This window comes from Zalophus californianus, chromosome 7 (assembly GCF_009762305.2).
Source record: "Zalophus californianus isolate mZalCal1 chromosome 7, mZalCal1.pri.v2, whole genome shotgun sequence".
Lineage (NCBI taxonomy): Eukaryota > Metazoa > Chordata > Mammalia > Carnivora > Otariidae > Zalophus > Zalophus californianus.
In genome coordinates this window covers 114,251,077-114,271,092 of record NC_045601.1, presented here as the reverse complement: position 1 = coordinate 114,271,092, position 20,016 = coordinate 114,251,077, and the positions used below count along the sequence as shown (strand labels likewise).

General features: G+C 46.9%; 1 protein-coding gene across 2 annotated transcripts in view; it reads left to right on the top strand.

Moving 5' to 3' along the window:
* The window catches only part of BRPF3 (bromodomain and PHD finger containing 3), a 58,901-nt gene extending 39,337 nt beyond the window's left edge, over positions 1 to 19,564 (top strand). Inside the window, exon 14 of one of the 2 annotated variants that reach the window (XM_027601846.1) lies at positions 19,120 to 19,564. In XM_027601846.1, coding sequence (XP_027457647.1) covers positions 19,120 to 19,166 — 47 coding nt within the window. In that variant the 3' untranslated portion in view covers positions 19,167 to 19,564. Of the gene's footprint in view, positions 1 to 1,200; positions 2,252 to 19,119 lie in introns of those variants that run through there. The other variant, XM_027601845.2, reaches the window with a different exon arrangement.
* The last annotated feature ends 452 nt before the right edge of the window (positions 19,565 to 20,016 follow it).

Below are 20,016 nucleotides of genomic sequence, written 5' to 3'. Positions count from 1 at the left end.
ACTCCCTGCTGAACGCAGAGCCTCGAATGGTACTTGAACTCATGACCCTGAGATCATGACCTGAGCCGACACCAAGAGTCGGACACTTAACGGACTGAGCCACCCAGGCGCCCTTTTATTGTTGTTTTACATACACCTTTACATATAGTAATTAAGGTACACAAACCTCAAGTTTAATCTCTGTGAATTTGTACATGTGTATCCACCCATGAAACCACCACCCAGATTAAAGTCCAACACATTTCCAGTGTCCCAGACAGTTCCTCATACTCCTTCCCAGTCAATATCCCTCTTCTCTAAGGTAACTACCGTCCAGACTTCTATGGCCATACATTAGTGTTGCCTGTTCTTGAACTTCATATAATGGACTCATACAATATGTGCTCTTTCGCGTCTGGCTTCTTTCATTCAACGTTATGTCTCTGAACCCCATCGCTGTTTTGCATATAGCTCTAGTTTGCTTTGAAACAGTATTCTATTGCACAAATACACTGCGGGGTGTTGGTCCGTCCTTCTGCGGGTGGGCGTCAGGTTGTTTCCGGTGTGGGGCTCTCATGCACCCATAACACTGCTGTGAACATTCTTGTTCGTGCCAATTTGTAGACACGGCATCCCTTTCTCTTCAGAATATCCCCAGGAGCGCTAGGGCTCAGGGTTTAACTTTAAGCATTTAGCTTGAGCATAACATTTATGTGTTTAACTTCAGGAGTTTCCACCCATTTTCCATTGGTTGTACAGTTTGGTCTCCCACAGCAGTGTATGGGAGTCCGGCCACTCCACATCCTCACCAACACTTAACACTGTCGGCCCAGGGCTTTGCTCTAGGCAGGCTTGTTGACTGGCTTCCCCTAAGCTCCACTATACAGTAAGGCTTCTCCCCTTCTAATCAACACTACCTGGCTAAGGTGCTTTTCCACTGGGGAACCCATTTCTCGGTGCCACCCAGATGCCTGCCCTGGCTCTTTGCGAAATAAGGTACCTCTTGGTTCAGAGTAACACAACCCTCCCTGGCCCTCTTCTCCTTATTCCTGGCGGTTGGGCTGAGGGAGACCGAGGCCAGCTTCAGGGCCACCTCTTATCCAGACCCAAACTGCCAGCACACCAATTCGCAAGCAGGGCAGAAGGCACCTCCTGCACACTGTGTCCAAATCCTTCCTTGCCTACTGGCTGATGCCACTGTTTTGTGTCTTTACTTCTCAGGTCAGGGTCCTTGGGGACATGTCTGTGACTTAGAGGTATCTCAGTGTGAATTAAGGATGTGCAAGCAGGTTTCGATGAGGTCCTTGAGGGGAGGAGTATGAAGAGAGCCTATTTGCTGTTGACTGCCCTTGGTGACAGAGAAGCACGTTTCAGAGTCATCGAGGATGAAGGCTCAGAAGACCCTGAAGCAACTTCAAAAGAATTGTTCGAATCCCCGGTGGGATGAAGGTCTGAGATAAGAAGGCAGGGTCAGGGAAAGAGACCCAAGGAAGCTTTGTTTGGAAACAAAATATTGCAGAGCCAGAATTGATGTGGGCAACTGTTTGAAGCCGGCCCTGTCCTTAGGGGTGAGCCAGTGACCTGGTTCTAGGCCTGAGCTGTAGGCTGAGGACACAGGCTCCCCGTGCGACCCCGGGCACACCCAGAAGGTTTCGGCACCCAGAGTCCGGGCAGTGCTCCTCCTCCTTCCCCCCCACCTCCCACCCCCTGTTTCTCTGTCTTAGAACTTTATTATTTTTAACTGGTTTATGGGATTCAAAATGTTAAAAATTCAGGGAAATTCCCCTCCTTCTCCCCAGTCTCCAGTTCCCCTACCAGAAGCAACCAGTTTTGCCAGTTACACACGTAACCTTCCAGAGATCCGTGAATACCGGTGTGTGTGCACGCGATTGTGTGTGTCCCTTTTATGCAAGTGGTCGCACACTGTTCACACTGGTCTAGGCCTTATTTTAAAAATTGTTTTTATTAAATATTGAGCAGATACAAAAATAGCACTTATACAATAATATATAAATTTTAAAAAACCTCCACAATACAGTAAGCCATCTGGTATCTGCCACCTGTCCCAAAGAAGCAGAGCTTTTAAAGAAAATCTCTTTTGCCCTCCCTTCCCACCCCCCCACCTCTTTTTCCCCAAATACTATCCCGAATGTTATACTTATGCACTTTTTTTTTCTTTATAGTCCTGCCATATGTTTAAGTCAGCACACAATAAATATGGTGCACTGTCTCCTCTTTTTGAATTTTGAAGAGAAGGAAACATATCACGCATGTGGTCTTATGCAACTTGCTTTTGTCCCACCCATGATTATGATCCTGAGATTCGGTTATGCCAATGTGCATGGCTGTGCTTGGTTCATTGTCGCTCAGTATGGAATTCCATTGTATTAAGAGAACACCATTAATTCTTCATAGCACTATTTAAGGACATTTGGGTTGCTTCCAATTTTTGGCTTCTAGGAACAGTCCTGTTGTGAATGTTCTTTATCATTTCTTTCCTGGTGTGTATGTTTAGGGGGATGGGGGTTGGTGGGAACTTGGGTTCAGATCTCCCTCGGGTATTTGCAGGCTCCTAGGGAATGCACATCGTCAGCTTCCGTAGATGATGCCAAACTGTTTTCCAGAGTGCTTGTGACAATTCACACACTTGCCAGTGTGCTTGAGAGTTCCCTTTGCCCCACTTCCTTGCCAATACTTGGAATTAACAGTTTTTTTAAATTTCCAGGCGGGTACGTGTGAAATCATAACTCATCATGCTTTAAAATTTGATTTCCCTGATTATGCACATTGCATTTTTTACTTAAAATATATTTTGGTGATTGTGGCATATCAGATCAATGAGAACTTCCTCCTCCTTTCTTGGGCTGGAGAGTGTTTTATCATATGCAAATCTGACTGATTTCATCAGTTCCTTGTTGCTAGACATTGAGTTGGCCCCAGTGTTTCCCAGACAATTCTTCAATGAATAGCTTAGTGTATCGGTGGTAAAGTGCATCCCTACGTGGAGGAGTCTATATGCAGTTTTCTTACACAGGAACCTCCTGAAATGTTGAGATGGAAATGGAAGACCATTTTTGCTCCCTTCTGGCACTGCGCCTGGCTATTTCCAGCAAATTCCCTTAATTCCCTGAGTTCCCCTAGGTCGGAACCGTATCTGCCCTGTCTGTGTCATCACACTGTCTTTTCCCTCAGAGGATGATGTTCATCTCTGCCCCCTTCCTCTGCCCCAACCCAGACCTATCCTGTTGGCCTCTACACTGCCACCCCCACCTGCACACAGATTCCTCAGGGATGGGCCCTGCTCCCAGCATCTCCTTCTTAGGACCATCCCTGGCTCAGAATTAGCATTCCCTGAGGGGCCAGACTTTGCCTGGCCCTGATGGAGGGAAAGAAACTACGGGCCACCCTTAGAGAGTGTAGCGTCTCCAAGGGGGCGGGCAGCATATACACAGAAAACCAGAAAGGCGAGGATGGATCACAGCTCAGCACCCATCAGCTGTGACACCCTGAGCAAACCCCCATGTCCCTGAACCTCACTTCTTTGTAAAACGGGGCTGCTAACATGTTTCTGGGGCTGGGGACAGAGTGGGGCCGAGCACCCAGAGCACCCCACATTCATGCACTTGCAAGTCATAGCTTTCCTCGTTATCGAGGATACTTCTAATTCAAGGACGCCCTGGTGGTACTATGGTAGACGCAAATTCTGGGTCTGAGATGCCTGGAGGAAGGGGAAGGAAGCCCAAATCGGAGCGCCTTCCTGGTGGAGGAGGTATTTTCATGGCCTCCATCAAGACGGGCTTTAATTTAGGCAACTGGGGAAATCTCTCTTGAGGAAGGGATCCTCGAAATCAGAAGCATGGAGGGCGAAGGAAAGGTTTGAATGTGCTTGAGGACAGGTGAGTGATTTGGGGAGAGACATGGAGTGTAAAGGGTGTGGGACTGAGCGCTAGAGATGTGGCTGGAGCTCCATCTTAGAGGCCTCAGCGGGCATGCTAGGTCCTAGGGTGGGCTCAGGAATCTGGGGTGCACCAGCTATTCAGATGCATGCTCGTGTTCGAGAATTGCTGTTTTCAACAGTCAGGGCCTGCAGCCCAGCATGAAGGGATGTGGGGCTCAGTGGAGCTGAACCCGGTTACCAGAGAGCCCAGCGGCCAGTCTGCAGGGGTTTCCTCTGGGAGGAAGAATTGTATTGCCCTTGACTCAGGCCACTCCCCTCACCCCCACCCAGTTGACCTGGTACCCTGGAGGCACAGGGACTCCCTTGGGCTGGGTGCCTGGGATATGGCATGGGAATGGAGAAGAACTGTTAGTCCCTCCAAGAAGTTTGGAAGCTGATCTGGAGAGTAAGAAGTCCTGGCTGGATAAAGAGCTACAACCACCATTTTCCATCAGAGTGCTTTTGAACTCAGCCTTGGCCTCCCAAGAGTCCAGGTGGATTTTACCAGGAGCTATTACTGTACTTATTATCATGCTCCTTTTGTGCAGAAACTGAGCCTCAAAGAGATCGAGTGACTTGTGCAAGGTCGCACAGCTGGGAAGTGGTGAAGCTAGGACTCATGCCGCCACCTGATTCTAGAGCCCACACAGTGCTCCTCACCCTCTCTCCCCCTCCTTCCACCGGTCCCCCGTAGGTACTGTATTTACCCGGCCTCAAAATCAAAAAGTTCAAATGGATGTACAGTGATCTTCCTCTTCCTCCCCTTCCTAGAGACAACTAATGGGAAGAGTTTCTTATAACTAGTTTTAGCATCTTCTGTGCCTATATAAATACATATATTCCATAGAGACTCTCCTCTGCTTTTTTGGACAAAAAAATGGTAGCACCCTACATACTGTTTTGCACCTAGTTTTTTTTTTTCTTTACTTAGTATTTCTCAGCAGTCTTTCCATGTCAGTTCACTAAGAGAACTTATTTTCTTTATCCTGCTTTATAGCCCATGTATTCAACCCATGCTCATTTTGGTGGGTGTTCGGGGGGCTTCGGAACTGAGGCTGCTATAAAACATTCTACAGCGAACAGCCTGGAGCTCGGGTCATTTTCCATGAGCAGGGCCCTCTGTTGGGTAATGCTCTGGAAGGATAATGCTCTGATCACACTCAGCACCATCATTCTGTTCTCCCCAAATCTGCTCATAGACCTAACAATAAAAGCATTCCTTCCTCCTGTAACCTGACCGCCCTCGCACTTTCTCTCAGAGACTCTGGCCATCTGGGTATACGCCCTTTCTTTTGGGTACCTCTGGGGAGGGGAGATGCCACAGGCCGGATTCTGCACCTCCGTGCCCAGCACACAGGAGGTTGGCCCTCAACACAGTGAGCCACATGCCCTCTTCCAGAGAGTTACCATTTACCCTCGTGGAACCTTTCCTGGTTTGGTCAAAACAGCCTTTTGTGGGTCTAAGTGGGATGATTGCCCCACTTTGCAGGTGGGCAAGGTGAGGCTCAGAGACACCAGCCATGCCCTTCGGTGCACTTGGCCTGGGCCTCGGAGGCTGAGGAGGAACTAAAACCCAGGGCTCCTCACGCCCAGCGGACTTGCTGCCCCTGGGCCACACGGCCTCCCAGCAGCTTGTAAACTGCAATGTGTGGAGGAAGGACTGACGTCTCAGCTTTACTCTCTGGCTGGTTTTCCACACAGAGCAATAGGAATGGCATGGGACCTTTCCAAGTTGGTTTTTATTTGCCTGTTTATTTGCCAACAGGGATGAGAAAGATCAGAATACGTAGCCAACATTTTTTTTAGTCTTCCCGCACTCCAAGCTACTCTCTGCACCTATTTGCTCATTTACCTCTCAGAGGCGGGAAGGGTAGGTGCTGTTATTACCGCCCCCCCCGCCCACAGCGTTGTCCAGGTGGGGTGAAAGGAGGGGGAGTAAGGAGCAGAGCTGAGATTTAAACCCCAGCAGAGTCCATATTCTTAACTCCTCTACACCAAGGCCTCTCAAACAATGGCTTTTGATAGATGACACTCATAAATTATCATTATATTGTTATTTCAAGCTTCTGTGGAAATGGTGGCTATCTCCTTGGTATTTTTTTATTTTTTATTTTTTGTATTATTATTATTATTATTATTATTAATTATTGAGAGAGAGACAGACAGAGTGCAAGTGCATGGGGAGAGGGGCAGAGGGAGAGGGAGAGAGAGAATCCCAAGCCGACTCCATGCTGAGTGCAGAGCCCCACATGGGACTTGACCTCATGACCCTGAGATCGCGACCTGAGCTGAAACCAAGAGTCAGACGCTTAACTGGCTCAGTCACCCAGGCGCCCCCTCCTTGGTATTTCAGGGGAAGCAAGAAGACCCTTCCCCCATTAAAAATGAAATACCTTCCCACCAGCTTTGGGCTGCTTTCAGTTGCACAAGGAGAGCAGCATCTCTTAGGCTGACAGCTTGGATCCTTGAGGAAATGAGATTCTCCCAGGTACTTCCCCACCCTTTAATGCTCAAGCCTGCCTTTCATGATGAAAACAGCTCTCTCCCTTCCTGTAGTTCTTACAAAAACAGGAGCGGACTTCCCCAAATGTAACATTAAATTGCACTGTTAAATATGTCTTTATAAGCTCTACCACTCACTGCTGTCAGTTTTGCAGATTCCCTGAAGGTCTGGGCTCCCCACTTACTGTCCTCTCCACTCGTCCTGTCTGTCCACGATGCTCAATGCCCGGTGCTTTCACCATCCACTGATGTTCTGGCCTTGCGGTTCCCTGATCTCCTCTCCCGCAATGGCTCAGCTACTCAGTCCCAAGATCAAGCCCTGGACCCTCCAAAGAGCCCACGTTCAAACTTTTTCCTAGCTCATTCCTTCAAGCCTTCAGCCGCACAGGCCCCACGGGCCCCAAGGTCACTGACCTCATCACGTTTTCACGGTCCCCTTCAAGCCCCGCCTCCCCTCCTGTCCCAGCCTCAACTCCACGGTTAGTTCTTAGAGCTCCTTTCTTGTCTACACCTCTTGCACCTCAAGCTTGCTAGATCCTCATCACTGCAAAACCCTCACCCAGTTAAATCCGACTCTGCTAACTCCACGTGCTCTACTATGGATCCTACTTGTTTACTTTGCATGCTCCTGGTTGCCCTGCTAGAATGTTGGCCCCACAGGCAGGGGCTGTGTCTTCTGTCTGCCCTATCCCACCCCCCAAGCAGAGTGCCCCCCTGTGCACAGAGGGTACCCAATGGGTGAATGTGTGTGTCTGTTGAATGAATTTCTTTCAGAGTGTGAAGGATCTGGGAGCTTGTTTATGGTAGTATCTGGAGAAAAAAGGTGGAGGATGGAAGTCACGTTGTGTCCAAGGGAGGCTACAGGGACTCCTCAAGCTTGCCCAAGGAGAAGACTGCTATTCCTCCTTCCTATCTGCACTTCTTGGTCTGGGAGATCTTGAAAGTTCTTCAATCTCAAACCCAAATTATAGGGTTCTGAGCCTTCACTAAGCTGTAGAGTCCTGCCAGTCTTTGTTATTTAAGGCTTCCTGGAAGACTTTTGGATGGCCATGATTAGCACGGTTGGCTAAGGCCAGGAATGACCTGACGGGTCACCTCTTCCAACCCCCACATTTTATGAGCCAGGAATTGAAGCCCAGAGGAAGAAGGAGACATGGGCGCTGGTGGCAGAGCCAGAACTTGAGCCCAGGTCTCCTGCCCTGCACTCCTGAGTTCTCTGTGACTGTCTGCTATGTCACTGCACTCCGCTGCCCGTGCAGCCACTTGCCCAATTGTCCTGACCCCTAAAAGAAGCAGAGAAAATGTTTTATCACACCCACACTCAACGCCGAGATGAGAAATGTCGTGGAAGAGACTGAAGGGTCCGACAAGCCCACAGCGACTGTGAACACTATGCTTCCCGTGGGGACAGACACACAGTCCTCAGCTCTTGGCCCGTGTTCTCTCATCTCACCCCCACAACAAGCCCCCGAGGGAGGCACTGTCATCACCCCCGTTGTACAGAGAGGGAAACTGAGACACAAGGAGATTACACCGGGACACACAGAGTGAGGAAGTATCAGGGTCGAAATCCAAACCACAGTGTGATTCAAGAGCCTATTCCTATAACCTTCTCTTTCCAGGGTTGGAAATGTCACGCCCAAATAACTTGTCAATTTAAGCAAACTTTTCCCCCAACAGGTGTGAGTCCTGTCGGCAAAAGGAACTTGACCCTCCCGAGATTGGGCATGGTGTGGGCAAGGCAGGCCCTGCTTGTTAGGCGGGCTGCTGGCTGCACTTCGGCCCTAAGTCCAGAGGGGAAGTAGCAGAGGACCGGGGAGAGGGGCTTGACCTCTCCCATGTGCCCTTTTTTGCCAGGGGCTTTCTGCATCTCAGCCCGACTTGATTCTCACAGTGCGCTCCCACAGCGAGTTGGTGGCAGAAGTGGGATTCGAACCAGACACATTTACTCTACTGAGAGGCTTCCCAAGGCTGTGTTGTTACACAGAACACACTGAAACACCACCACAAGTAAGGCATTTCTGGGCCGTGAGCTTGGAGTCTGAAGTGGTCTCAGTCCCAGCGGAAGCTCTAACCATTCGTTCTTTCCTTTCTCTTATCACTGGAGAACCGGAAAGTATTGTACAGACTGGAGTTTCCCCCTGAGATGAGGAAAGGAGCTTGAGCCGACTCATCACCAAGTTTTGACTCCAAAAAAGGAAACAATTTGTTCCAATTTGCCAAACCTTTAGTCAAATGTTTTGTTTTGAAAACTGAGTTGTCTATGGGATCCCAAGTTTGGCATTTTGTCTTTTTAAAGATCAGTGAATCTGTGAGATTTTTTTAATTAACATATAATGTATTATTGTTTCAGGGGTACACATCTGTGATTCATTAGACTTACACAATTCACAGCGCTCACCACAGCACATACCGTCCCCAGTGTCCATCACCCAGCCACCCCATCCCTCCCACCCCCGCTCCACTCCAGCAACCCTCAGTTTGTTTCCTGAGATTAAGAGTCTCTTATGGTTTGTCTCCCTCTCTGGTTTTGTCTTGTTTCATTTTTTTCCTGAGATTTCTTTTTTTAAAAGATTTATTTATTTGGGGGGTGTGCAGAGGGAGAGAGGGAGGGAAAGAGTCTCAAGCAGACTCCTCACTGAGTGCAGGGTCCTACATGGAGCTCGATCTCAGGACCCTGAAAGCATGACCTGAGCCAGAATCAAGAGTCAACCACTTAACTGATGAGCCACCCAGGCATCCTGAATCTGTGAGATTTCTAACTAGAGCAGCCCACTGGGATAGAAAGAACCATGGCTTGGGAGTCAGGACTTGGACTTGCTGTGTGACCTTGAGCAGGTTACCTCACATCTCTGGGCCTTGGCACCATGAAAATAAAGGGCTTCGTTCTAATGAGCTCTCCATTCCCCTCTAGACCTGAAGTTCTAGGATAAGAACATGGGCTCTGGACTCAGACACTGGAGTTCAAGCCCTCTTTCATCATTTACGAGCCAGTAAGGGAGCAGGTTGGACAGGTTGCTTAACTACTGTGGGATTCAATTTCTTCATATGTAAAACAGAGATTGATAATCACTTTGTCATAAGGTGGCAAAGCCTAAATTAGAAAATTCATATAACTTGCTTGGCATAGGGGGCCAGCATGAACAGAAGATGCACTCAAATTGGTTTGGCACAATGATGAAGTTTCTTTCTATGTGGTTAGAAATCCGTAAGGAACCAGATCATAAGGAGGGCCTGGGTGGCTCAGTTGGCTAAGCATCTGCCTTCAGCTCAGGTCATGATCCTGGGGTCCTGGGATGGAGCCCCTTGTCTGTCTCCCTGCTCAGTGGGGAGCCTGCTTCTCCCTCTCCTTCTGCGCCTCCCCCCTCCACTCTTGTTCTCTCCCGCTGGCTCTGTTCTCTCTCAAATAAATTAAAAATCTTAAAAAAAAAAAAAAAGAACCAGATCATAAAAATCTGAACTTCCACAAATAAATATTTATTGAGCATATATTTTGCATTTGTGGAGAGCACTTTCAGTTGGTTATACCCAAAATGGCTATACCCATTCCCAGCCCCTTGTCCGCCATGTCCAACCACAGAGACTGGAAATGCAGATATACTCTCTCAGCCTCACTCGAAGCTTGGGTGGCTTTATGATCCATGTTTTGCTGTGACACATAAGCTACTGGTGGCTTCTAGGAGAACTTTCGTTCTCTGTGATAAAGGAGTCACCAAAGGGGAGCCCCCTGGCACGGTCCTTTTGATTGTTTTCTCACCTTACATGTGAATACATTATGCGGGGCAGTGACTGCCGTCTTGTAACCATGAGGCACAACCACAAGGAGAAAAAGCCAACAAGCCAAGCATATCATAGCTTACAGCTGGAAAGAGCTTGGGTCCAGAGAAACCAACCATAGCAGCTGCTGGCTATTAGACTCATCACCATTTGACAATACAAGCTCTGTTTGTTTAGGCGGCTATCAGCTAGGCTTCCTGTTCTTTATAACTGAGCCCATCCTATCTCATGTATCATTCAACAAACATTTATTAAGTTTCTACCGGTGCTAGGCCCCATTCTAGGTATTAGGTTTACAGGGAGGGAGAAGACATCTTTAAGGCTTTACAGCTTACACAAGCAGAGAGTCAATTTTTTTCTTTAAAATTTATTTATTTATTCCAGACACAGAGAGAGAGAGAGAGCACGAGAGCGTGAGCGGGGCAAGGGGCAGAGGGAGAGGGAGACAAGCCGATTCCCCACTGAGTGTGGAGCCCGACACAGGGCTGGATCCCAGGACCCTGAGATCATGACCTGAGCCAAAATCAAGAGTTGGCTGCTCAATCAACTGAGCCACCCAGGCGTCTCTTTTTGTATGTTTTTAATGCAATGAAAATGTAAGAGGTGGTACAGGTGATGTCCTTATATGTTAGCATGAGGGCATAAAGGAAGGACTTTCTTCCTTTCTAGACTGTAAATGCTTTCAGAACAGATATTTGTTTTTCTTATCAATACACCTCCAGCGCCTTGCTTAGCATATAGTCAATGCTCAATAAATATTTGTTGAATGTGGTAACTGTGAGTGCGCTTACCCTGGACAAAGGATGATCTCACTTTTATGCCCTTTTGAAGTTAGGTGTGGTTGTGTGACTTGCTTTAGCCAATAAATACAAACAGACTTGATATATGTTGATGGTAGGCAGAAGCAGGTGAGAACTGGTACGGATCTCTATTCTCTATCTGCCCCCTATTGCCATGGCCATTGAAAAGTAACCTGATTCAGCAATAGATGAATCACTAAATGAATGAATGAATGAATGAATGAATAAATAATGGCAGTGTTCGAAATGGATTAAAGGAGTGGGGAGGCCCAGACAGGGACTTTGAGGCAGACACTATTGTGTCCCTATTCCTATGCTGAAGGTAGAAACGGCCCCTTCAGCCTTCTGTCCTTCCCACTGGCAGAGCCTGAATCCCACTATGGAGATTGAAAATGCCAAATGATGGCCTTCCCAGCCTCCCCTGCAGCTAAGGCATGCATGTGTGAGCCAGTGCTGGCCAGTGGACCCTGAGAGAGAGTCTTCTGGAGGGCTTTCTGGAAAGGAGTTTTTTCCCAAATAAAAAGAACAGACTTTCCTCATTATTGAAGCCACTCTGCTTAAATAAACTTATTGAGTTTTCTGTTTCTTGCAGCCAAGAGCAAGCTAACTGATACAGCACTGAGAGCTAAAATATTGCAGGAGTCCACGGGAGAGATAAGGAGGTCCTGAATGCAGGCCTTGGTTGAAGGAATAAAAAGAAAGCTGAGGGAAGCTAAGAAATAGAATCAATAGGGCTTGGTGCTTGGGTGCGGGGGTTGAGCTGTGGGCTGTGCAAAATAACAGGAGTCTGAAAACCCAGTCGTTGATATCAAGGATCCCAGTGGAAGAGACATGTGCTGTGTGTTGAGGGGGGTGGGAGGAACACGGAGGACCAAGCCATCAGGATGGCTGGGCTTTGGTTGCGACGGAGAGAGCAGGTGATCATAGTCTGGGAAGGGTCTTCCTAATATATCTTAGACCAAATTTTATAGCTAGTACCTTACCAGTAATCCTTGCCTTACAACTTAGACAATTTTTCATTTTGCTTCAACCATTTTCACCTATTGAATGGAAAGGCGAAAGTGGGACAATCCAGTTTAATACTGAATATACTTTAAATGTAAGCATCATTTAAAATATGGCTACTTGATATATCATCAGGGGGATATACGGTAGGTCATTTAACTATTCTCTTACTCTCAGACCTTATGAATTTCCAATGTTTGAATTGTTTAAAATAGTGCTGTGGCAAGCTCTTCTGGCCAGAGTTTTTCTTATGACTTAGATTATTAGGGTAAGTTTCCAGAAGTGGAATAACTCATTCAAAGCAGTGAACCTCACCCAAGACACAACTGCTACGATTTCTTTTTTTTTTTTAGATTTTTTTTTATTTATTTATTTGAGACAGAGAGAATGAGAGAGAGAGAGAGAGAGAGCACATGAGAGGGGGGAGGGTCAGAGGGAGAAGCAGACTCTCTGCCGAGCAGGGAGCCCGATGCGGGACTTGATCCAGGGACTCCTGGATCATGACCTGAGCCGAAGGCAGTCGCTTAACCAACTGAGCCACCCAGGCGCCCACTGCTACGATTTCTTAAAAATATTTTATTTTTAAGTAATCTCTACACCCAAGTGGGACTCAACCCCACAACCCCGAGATCAAGAGTTGCACACTCCACTGACCGAGCCAGCCAGGCGCCCCTATGATTTTTGATAAATAGCCAAATTGCTTTTGCAAATTGGTAGAACCGAAACGGTTCTGTTTTTGCACATGAGAATTTTGTTCAACATTACACATGTAAGACTTACAGTCAGGGCATGCTGCTCCAGTTCTGAGCTTATATGGTCTGAAAACGGGGCTTAAGTTGTAGATATTGTTAACTGAGCTAGAAGGCAAAATATTTCCTCTAAAAAACAAGATTGCAACCTTTATCAAACAGCTAAATAAAGTAACCATTAAATGGCCAAGCAAATAATCCAACATTGTAATTTTTTTTAAAACCTCTTAGGTTTAAATAATACTTAAGTTTCTTGAGAAATAAATATTCTGTGCTTTTTCTCGCTAACCCTGAATTATTGTCCATCACAGCCTAATACCATCCTCGTCTTGATCCTCTAATTGATTAGAATGGGCCATTCCAACCAGAACAGAGTTGAAAAGTCCTTGTTAGGCTGGTGTTAAGGATCCATCTGCTTTCTAGACTTGGAATCTGTTATCCCAGCTCTTCAGCCTTGGGCTCTGAACCACTCGGGGGCTTGAGACCCCTCTGAGCCCTGGCTAAGCAGACAGGAGGGGCTAGCTGTGTGGACTGGATTGTCATATATTTCCTCCTGAGGGACAGACAGCCCTGGGCATTGAGAGAGGAACACAATCCTAGCAGAAACTGGAAAGGATGTCCAAAGGGGTGGCAGGGACTGACCTCCTAGTTTGGTTAGACATCAAATGTCTGCATCATCAAAAACCATGACAGCATCCCAACAATGAATTGGCCACTTTTTTTACCTACTATAGGACTAGAGAAACTTAATATAATAAATGTCACTTTATTACTCTGAACCTCATTTTCTCTTCTGTAAACGGGGGTTAAAAAAACTTCTAACTCAGTATTGCTGCGAAAGCCAAATGAGATGATTACCTGAAGGTCTCTGAAAACAGATTAAGAAATTAACTAAGGGGAGCGCCAAGGGGGCTCAGTCGGTTAAAGGTCTGACTCTTGATTTCCTCTCAGGTCATGTCTCAGGGTTGGGATCAAGCCCCCAAACGGGCTCCAAGCTCAGCTGGGAGTCCGCTTGAGATTTCTCTCCCTCTCGCTCTTCCCCTCCCCTGCTTGCTCTCTCTCTCTCTCTCTCTCTCATATAAATAAATAAATCTTAAAAAAAATTAAGTATTATGTTTTGTTTTCATTCATAATAATACAGCTAACGTCTATTCTGCAGCGTATAGTCTACAGCATTTCTTCCCAGACTCCAAAGTGTGTATGAATCCTCCAGGAGTCTTGTTTAAATGCAGACTTCGATTCAGTCGGTCTGGGGTATGAGGTGCTGCTGCTGGCTCATGTACCACACTTTGAGTAACAACGGTTTGCACCAATTTGCAAGCATGACATTTTCTAATAGTAGATTCCAGGCAGACTTCAAAATCATCAGTTTGGACAGTTGGTATGCATTTCACATTGTTGTATGATCAAAACAACCTGTGGCCTTTATTATCCTACAGGTGATATAATCGAATGGCACAGATTTAGAAGGTAGAAACTGGAGTCTACACAGGACTTTTCTAAGTGTGTTCGACATTTCCTTAGCTAAAAAAAGATGGGTCACATACATTTGGTAAACCTTGGGTTAAACAAAATTAAGTCAAGTTCTTTATTGTAGTCTTATAACTTAATGATGCTTTCTTTCTCATGTAAGTCACATAAAACCCAAATGGAAATTGCTTAGGTAAGCACTTTTTCCCCCCCCTAATACAAGAATTCTGGCCACAGGGAAGTTTCTAGGCTGGCTAATCCAGTGGCTGACTGATATCACTAAGGACCCAGGTCCTGTCCATCTTCTTGCTCTGCCATTTATAGCAAGTGGGCCCCATCCTCAGGCTAGCTATCCTCATGACCAGAAGATGATGGTGTCAAAAGAAGCATCATATCTTGATGCTGACCAAAGGTAAAAAATGGACTGTTTCTTCTTTTAGTCTTTTTCTTCTAGGTATTTTTCAGTTCTAGAATTTCCATTATGGCCTTTCTGCAATTTCTGTTCTCTGCTGAGACTCTCTATCTTTTACATTCATTTCAAGTCCTTTCCTTTTCCATATCTTCCTTAATGTTCTTGAACATAGTTACCATTGCTGCTTTAAAATCTGTGTCTGCAGGACGCCTGGGTGACTCAGTCGGTTAAGCATCTGTCTTCGGCTCAGGTCATGGTCTCCAGGTCCTGGGATGGAGCCCCATGTCTTTTCTTTTTTCCTTTCCTTCTCCTCTCAAGTGTTTTAAATTATTTGATTTTTGATGGTTCAATATTCAGAAGGTACAAAAGGATTATCAGTGACTTGCCAGTCACTGCTCACCTCTGCCCCTCCCCACAGGCCCCCAGTGTTTTCAGTCTCCTGGGTGTCATTCAGAGGTATGTTATGCTTATAACTGCAAGTGAAACCTTATATTCCCTGCCCCCCCTTTTAAAAAGGTTTTATTTATTTATTCGACAGAGACACAGGGAGAGATGGAACACAAGCAGGGGGAGTGGGAGAGGGAGAAACAGGCTTCCCGCGGAGCAGGGGGCCCGATGAAGGGCTTGATCCCAGGACCCTGGTATCACGACCTGAGTCAAAGGCAGATGCTTAACGACTGAGCCACCCAGGCGCCCCTTCCCTGCCCCCTTTTTAACACAGATGGTAGCTTATTATACTCCCTTCTCTGAGCATTGCTTTTTCACTTAACAAAATATCAAGATGGATCAACATCATGTCCAGCCCATTTTGACTTCTTTTGTTTTTCTAAGACTACATCACAAGCATATCTCTATTTTTCTATATAATTGCGATAATTATCCTTTTCAATGACTGGTTTTGTGGGGTGACTGGACCACATTTAATAACAACTCCCCGTTGTTGAGCATTTAGATCGTTTGCAGTGTTGCTATGACAGAGCACACGCTATGGCCATGTACTCATTCAACAAGTATTTATTTGACAACCATCATTGCGCTCCTCCTATGTACCAAAGTGCTCTCCCCTAAGGGCCTGACGGGCAAGCCGCTGGAGCGGCCATGGACATAAATTAGAGCAGAGAAGTGTTCCCATTCCCCCAAGGAGCCTCTGAGTACAGTCTGCGCTCCCACATGCGGAGCAGAGAGAAGGCTGATGATGCACCCACCCACTGTGCTGGCCTGTGTAAACCAACACGTTGGGTTACAGCTAGTTGATGGGGCTCCTGAGCGTGGTTAATGCGCATGCGCCGCGGACCCAGCTTCCCGCCTCCAGGTGCCGCTGACCCGGCACCGCCAGGGTCTCAGCTGCGGTGACATTTACAAAGGTGGTAAATGAAGACAGAATTAACCGTGGTTACCGCTTCAGAAGCATTTACCGTATGCCAGGAGAACCCCTGCGGGGTAACTATTATGTCCCCATTTTCTAGATAAGAAAACTAAGGCACAGAGATTGATGCGTAACTTGCCAGCGGCGCAGTGACGCGGCTGTGATCTCAGTCCACGCAGCCCCGGCCCTGAGAGCAGCCGCTGGATTAAACCCCGGCAGCACTTTCTGTCTTTGTTCTGTGACACCGCTCCCCCCCCGCCCAATGCCTTTCCCTTCTTAAATCTCAAGGAGGGTAAACTCAAGTGCCTTTAATTCTCACTTGGAGGATGAGCGACTTCCTACTTTGCGCCTGGCTTTTCTTCTTCTCCCGAGGATTCCCTGCCGGCAGCTTGGAGGTGGGGGCTCTCCTCCTCCCCTGGGCACGAGGGTGCAGAGCCTCTTCTTACCCCGCAGCCAGACAGCGCCAAGGAGACTCGGAGCCTGCGGCGGGCTCAGACCTGGGGACTCAGTCAGCTGGTCTTGGGACCGCAGGGCCCTGGGCGGCTCCTCTAGCCTCAGACCTGCCGCCACCTTCCATTGTCTTTCCTCCGCCCCCTCCCCCCTCCCGTTCCACAGACAGGTCCCCATCCCCCACCTCTCTCAGGTTCCCCCCTCCCTTGTTCCGCAGACAGCTCCCCAGTCCCCCAGACAATGGCGAGTCTGAATCGCATCGCCCGGGCGGGCGTGCTGCAGGAAGCGCGGCCCTTCTGACCCAGCTACAGAAAACAGGTAATGAAACTGGCCCGCTGATGCCCCGTCTCCTGCCCCACTTCTAATCATTCCATTTCTTCTCAGCTATGGCCACGAAAGGCCCTCTTCACCTCAGAATATTTCAAATGCCAAAACAAATAGCAACTTATGGCAAGGCGGGACCGGCCCCAGCGAATCTTCTTTGTTTACAGTCAAGGAAATAACAGTGAAAGCAAAACACAAGAAGGGCAGTGAACCCTGGGTTTCCTCCCCACCCCTCCCCCCCGCCGCCCCCAACCCTCTCTGGTCCCCCTCCTCAGAAGTAACCCACCCTCAGTAGTTTTAGTTCTGGAATTTTACCAGCGCACACAGAGAGAATCTCTCTCTTTTTTTCCCCACCTTTTCAACATAAATGAAAGCATACTGTTTGGATCCTTGGTTTTTTTTATTTTCATTTTTCCTACTTACCAATATATCTTGGAGAACTCTCCAGATGAGCACATCCAGATGTCCCTGATTCTTTAATCTGGCTAAGGAGAATTACATTATATGACCATGCCATAATTCATTTAACTAGCTTTCCACTGATAGATATTTAGGTTACTTCTGGATTTTTGCTATTACAATTGTTGCGGTATTGAACAATCCTGTGCATGTATTTCTGGGGACTCCTGTGAGTATGTCTGTAAGATAAATTTCTGCAAGTATTTATTTTAAAATAAACGGTGCCAAACTGCCCACCAGACTGTAGTTTTTCAAGGGAGACATAACTGATAGCTTAGGCTTGATGGTTAAACCATTTAAAATAACCCAGACTCTATTTTATATGGGAGAGCATTTTTATGACTTCAGGCCACAAAAACACAAATCATAAAGGAAAAAGAATGATATATTTTAAACTTCTGTACCATAGAGACATCATAAAAAAGTTAAAAGACATTGCACAAACAGGGAGGGGATTTTTGCTATGCATCTAATATTAGCTCGTATTAGTACCAACATCTACACATTTTTTTTAAAAGATTTTATTTACTTATTTTACACAGAGAGACATACAGCAAGAGAGGGAACACAAGCAGGGGGAGTGGTTGAGGGAGAAGCAGGCTTCCCGCGGAGCAGGGAGCCCGATGCGGGGCTCGATCCCAGGACCCTGGGATCATGACCTGAGCCGAAGGCAGATGCCTGACCAACTGAGCCACCCAGGCGCCCCTCTACACATTCTTGACAAAAGACAAACAACTGCTCCCACCCCAAAGCGAAAAGGCTAAGAACAAGCAATTGAGAGAAGAGGAAACTGGACTGACCAACGGATGGGAGAAATATGCACAGTCTCACGAATAACCAGGAAAATATCCGTTGAACAACGAGATAGCATTTCCTGTCACTCAGATTGTCAACATGTTCCATTCTGGTAATAGCAAGAGAAGCAAAGCAATTAGACCTCTTACAAACTCTCAGTGGGAGCATAACTTGGCGCGACCACTATAGACAGCAATAGTCTAATTGAAGAAATGCCCTTTGCGTTAACTATATTTTCTTATTTTGTGTATTCGGGATGCTCTGGCCTGTGTGGCTTGCCTCACCGGGGAAAGACTGCCCGCCCATCCCACCCCTCACCCTAGGGCTAGCCAGTTCTTAGAGAGAGCAAAGAGCTGGGAGCACGCCTTTCCTATGCAAACAAGCAATCAGAACCCAGACTCTGACCCACCTCCTCTATCAGGTGGTGACATTCCAGGAGGTGACATTCCTCTGGCCTCATCACCCAGGGCCAGCTACAAGACAGCTGGAGACCACCCCTGTAGTTCACAGCCCTGGCATGGCATGCCCCCCCACCCCCCGGTCTCTGGAAATGTAAGTGTGGAAGTCCCCCCTTAACCAGCAGCTCGCTTTCCATGGTTTCGGTTACCAGTGGTCAGCCACGGACAGGAAGCTGATGATCCTCCTTCTGATGTCATGTCAGAAAGTTGGTAGTAACCCCATGCTGTGTCCCATGCCTGCGTCGTTCACCTCCCGTCCTCTCATCATGGGGGCATCTTGTCACCTCACATCAGCAGGGGAAGTTTGAGCACAGTAAAGTAAGATATTTTGAGAGAGAGACCACATTCACACAACTTTTATTACAGAATTTTGTTATAATTGGGTTATTATTCATTATGGTTGCTAATCTCTTACTTACTGTGCCTAATTTATAAATTAGACTTTATCATAGGTATGTACGTATAGGAAAAAACATCACATATATAGGGCTCAGTACTATCCATGGTTTCGGGGATCCGCTGGGGGGTCTTGGAGCATGTTCCCAGCAGATAGGGGAACTGCTGTAATAGAAATCTTTCTTTCTTTCTTTCTTTCTTTTTTTTTTTGGTTAAAGATTTTATTTATTTATTTGACAGAGAGAGACAGCAATAGAGGGACGGTGGAGAAGCAGGCTCCCCACTGAGCAGGGAGCCCGATGCGGGACTCGATCCCAGGACCCTGGGATCATGACCTGAACTGAAGGCAGACGCTTAACAACTGAGCCACCGAGGCACCCCAAAATCTTCTTCCAATGGCATTAACCTCTCCCATCATCACTCAGTCTCCTCCGAACATTCAGATTTTGTGGATGCAATTGATACACCCACACTGTGACCTGAAAAATTCCCATGCCCTGCAAAGGGAGATGTATATAAGAGTGCTCACTGCGGCATTGTTGGTTATAGTGAAACGTTGGAAACAACCAAAATGTCCGTCAGTAGAATGATGTTATCACATGGTCCCATAATGGGTTACCCAAAAGCAGCAAAATGAAAAAGACGAGAGCCTTGTGTATCACAACACTGAAGGAATCGCAGAATAAATCAATGTGTTTGCTTACGTGAAATTTAAAAATATATATAAAACAACACTACACATTGTTTATAAATCATATTCTTGTAATAAAAGCGTAAAAACATGGAGGAGACAGATTCTGTCCAAACTGGGAACCTGGTTTCCCGTGGGAAGGAGAGTGTGAGGTAAGATTAGGAAACGGTTCAAAGGAGGTTTCCCCTCCATCTGTGGTGTTTTGCTCCTTTAAGGCCAAACAAATATTTGACCGAGATGTGGTGAAATGTTAAGGTTGTTCAAAATGTCTGGTAGGTACTTGGATGTTTGCTGTTCTATTTTGGTGCTTTACTGTATGTGGGAGCTATTTCATCATGAGAAGTTATGATTTAGGCTGCATTAATTTTCTCAAGGTCGTATAAAGGACAACATGACAGGATGCTAGCAAGCTCTGTGCCCACCCCCGTTGTGTCAGATTTCCTCCT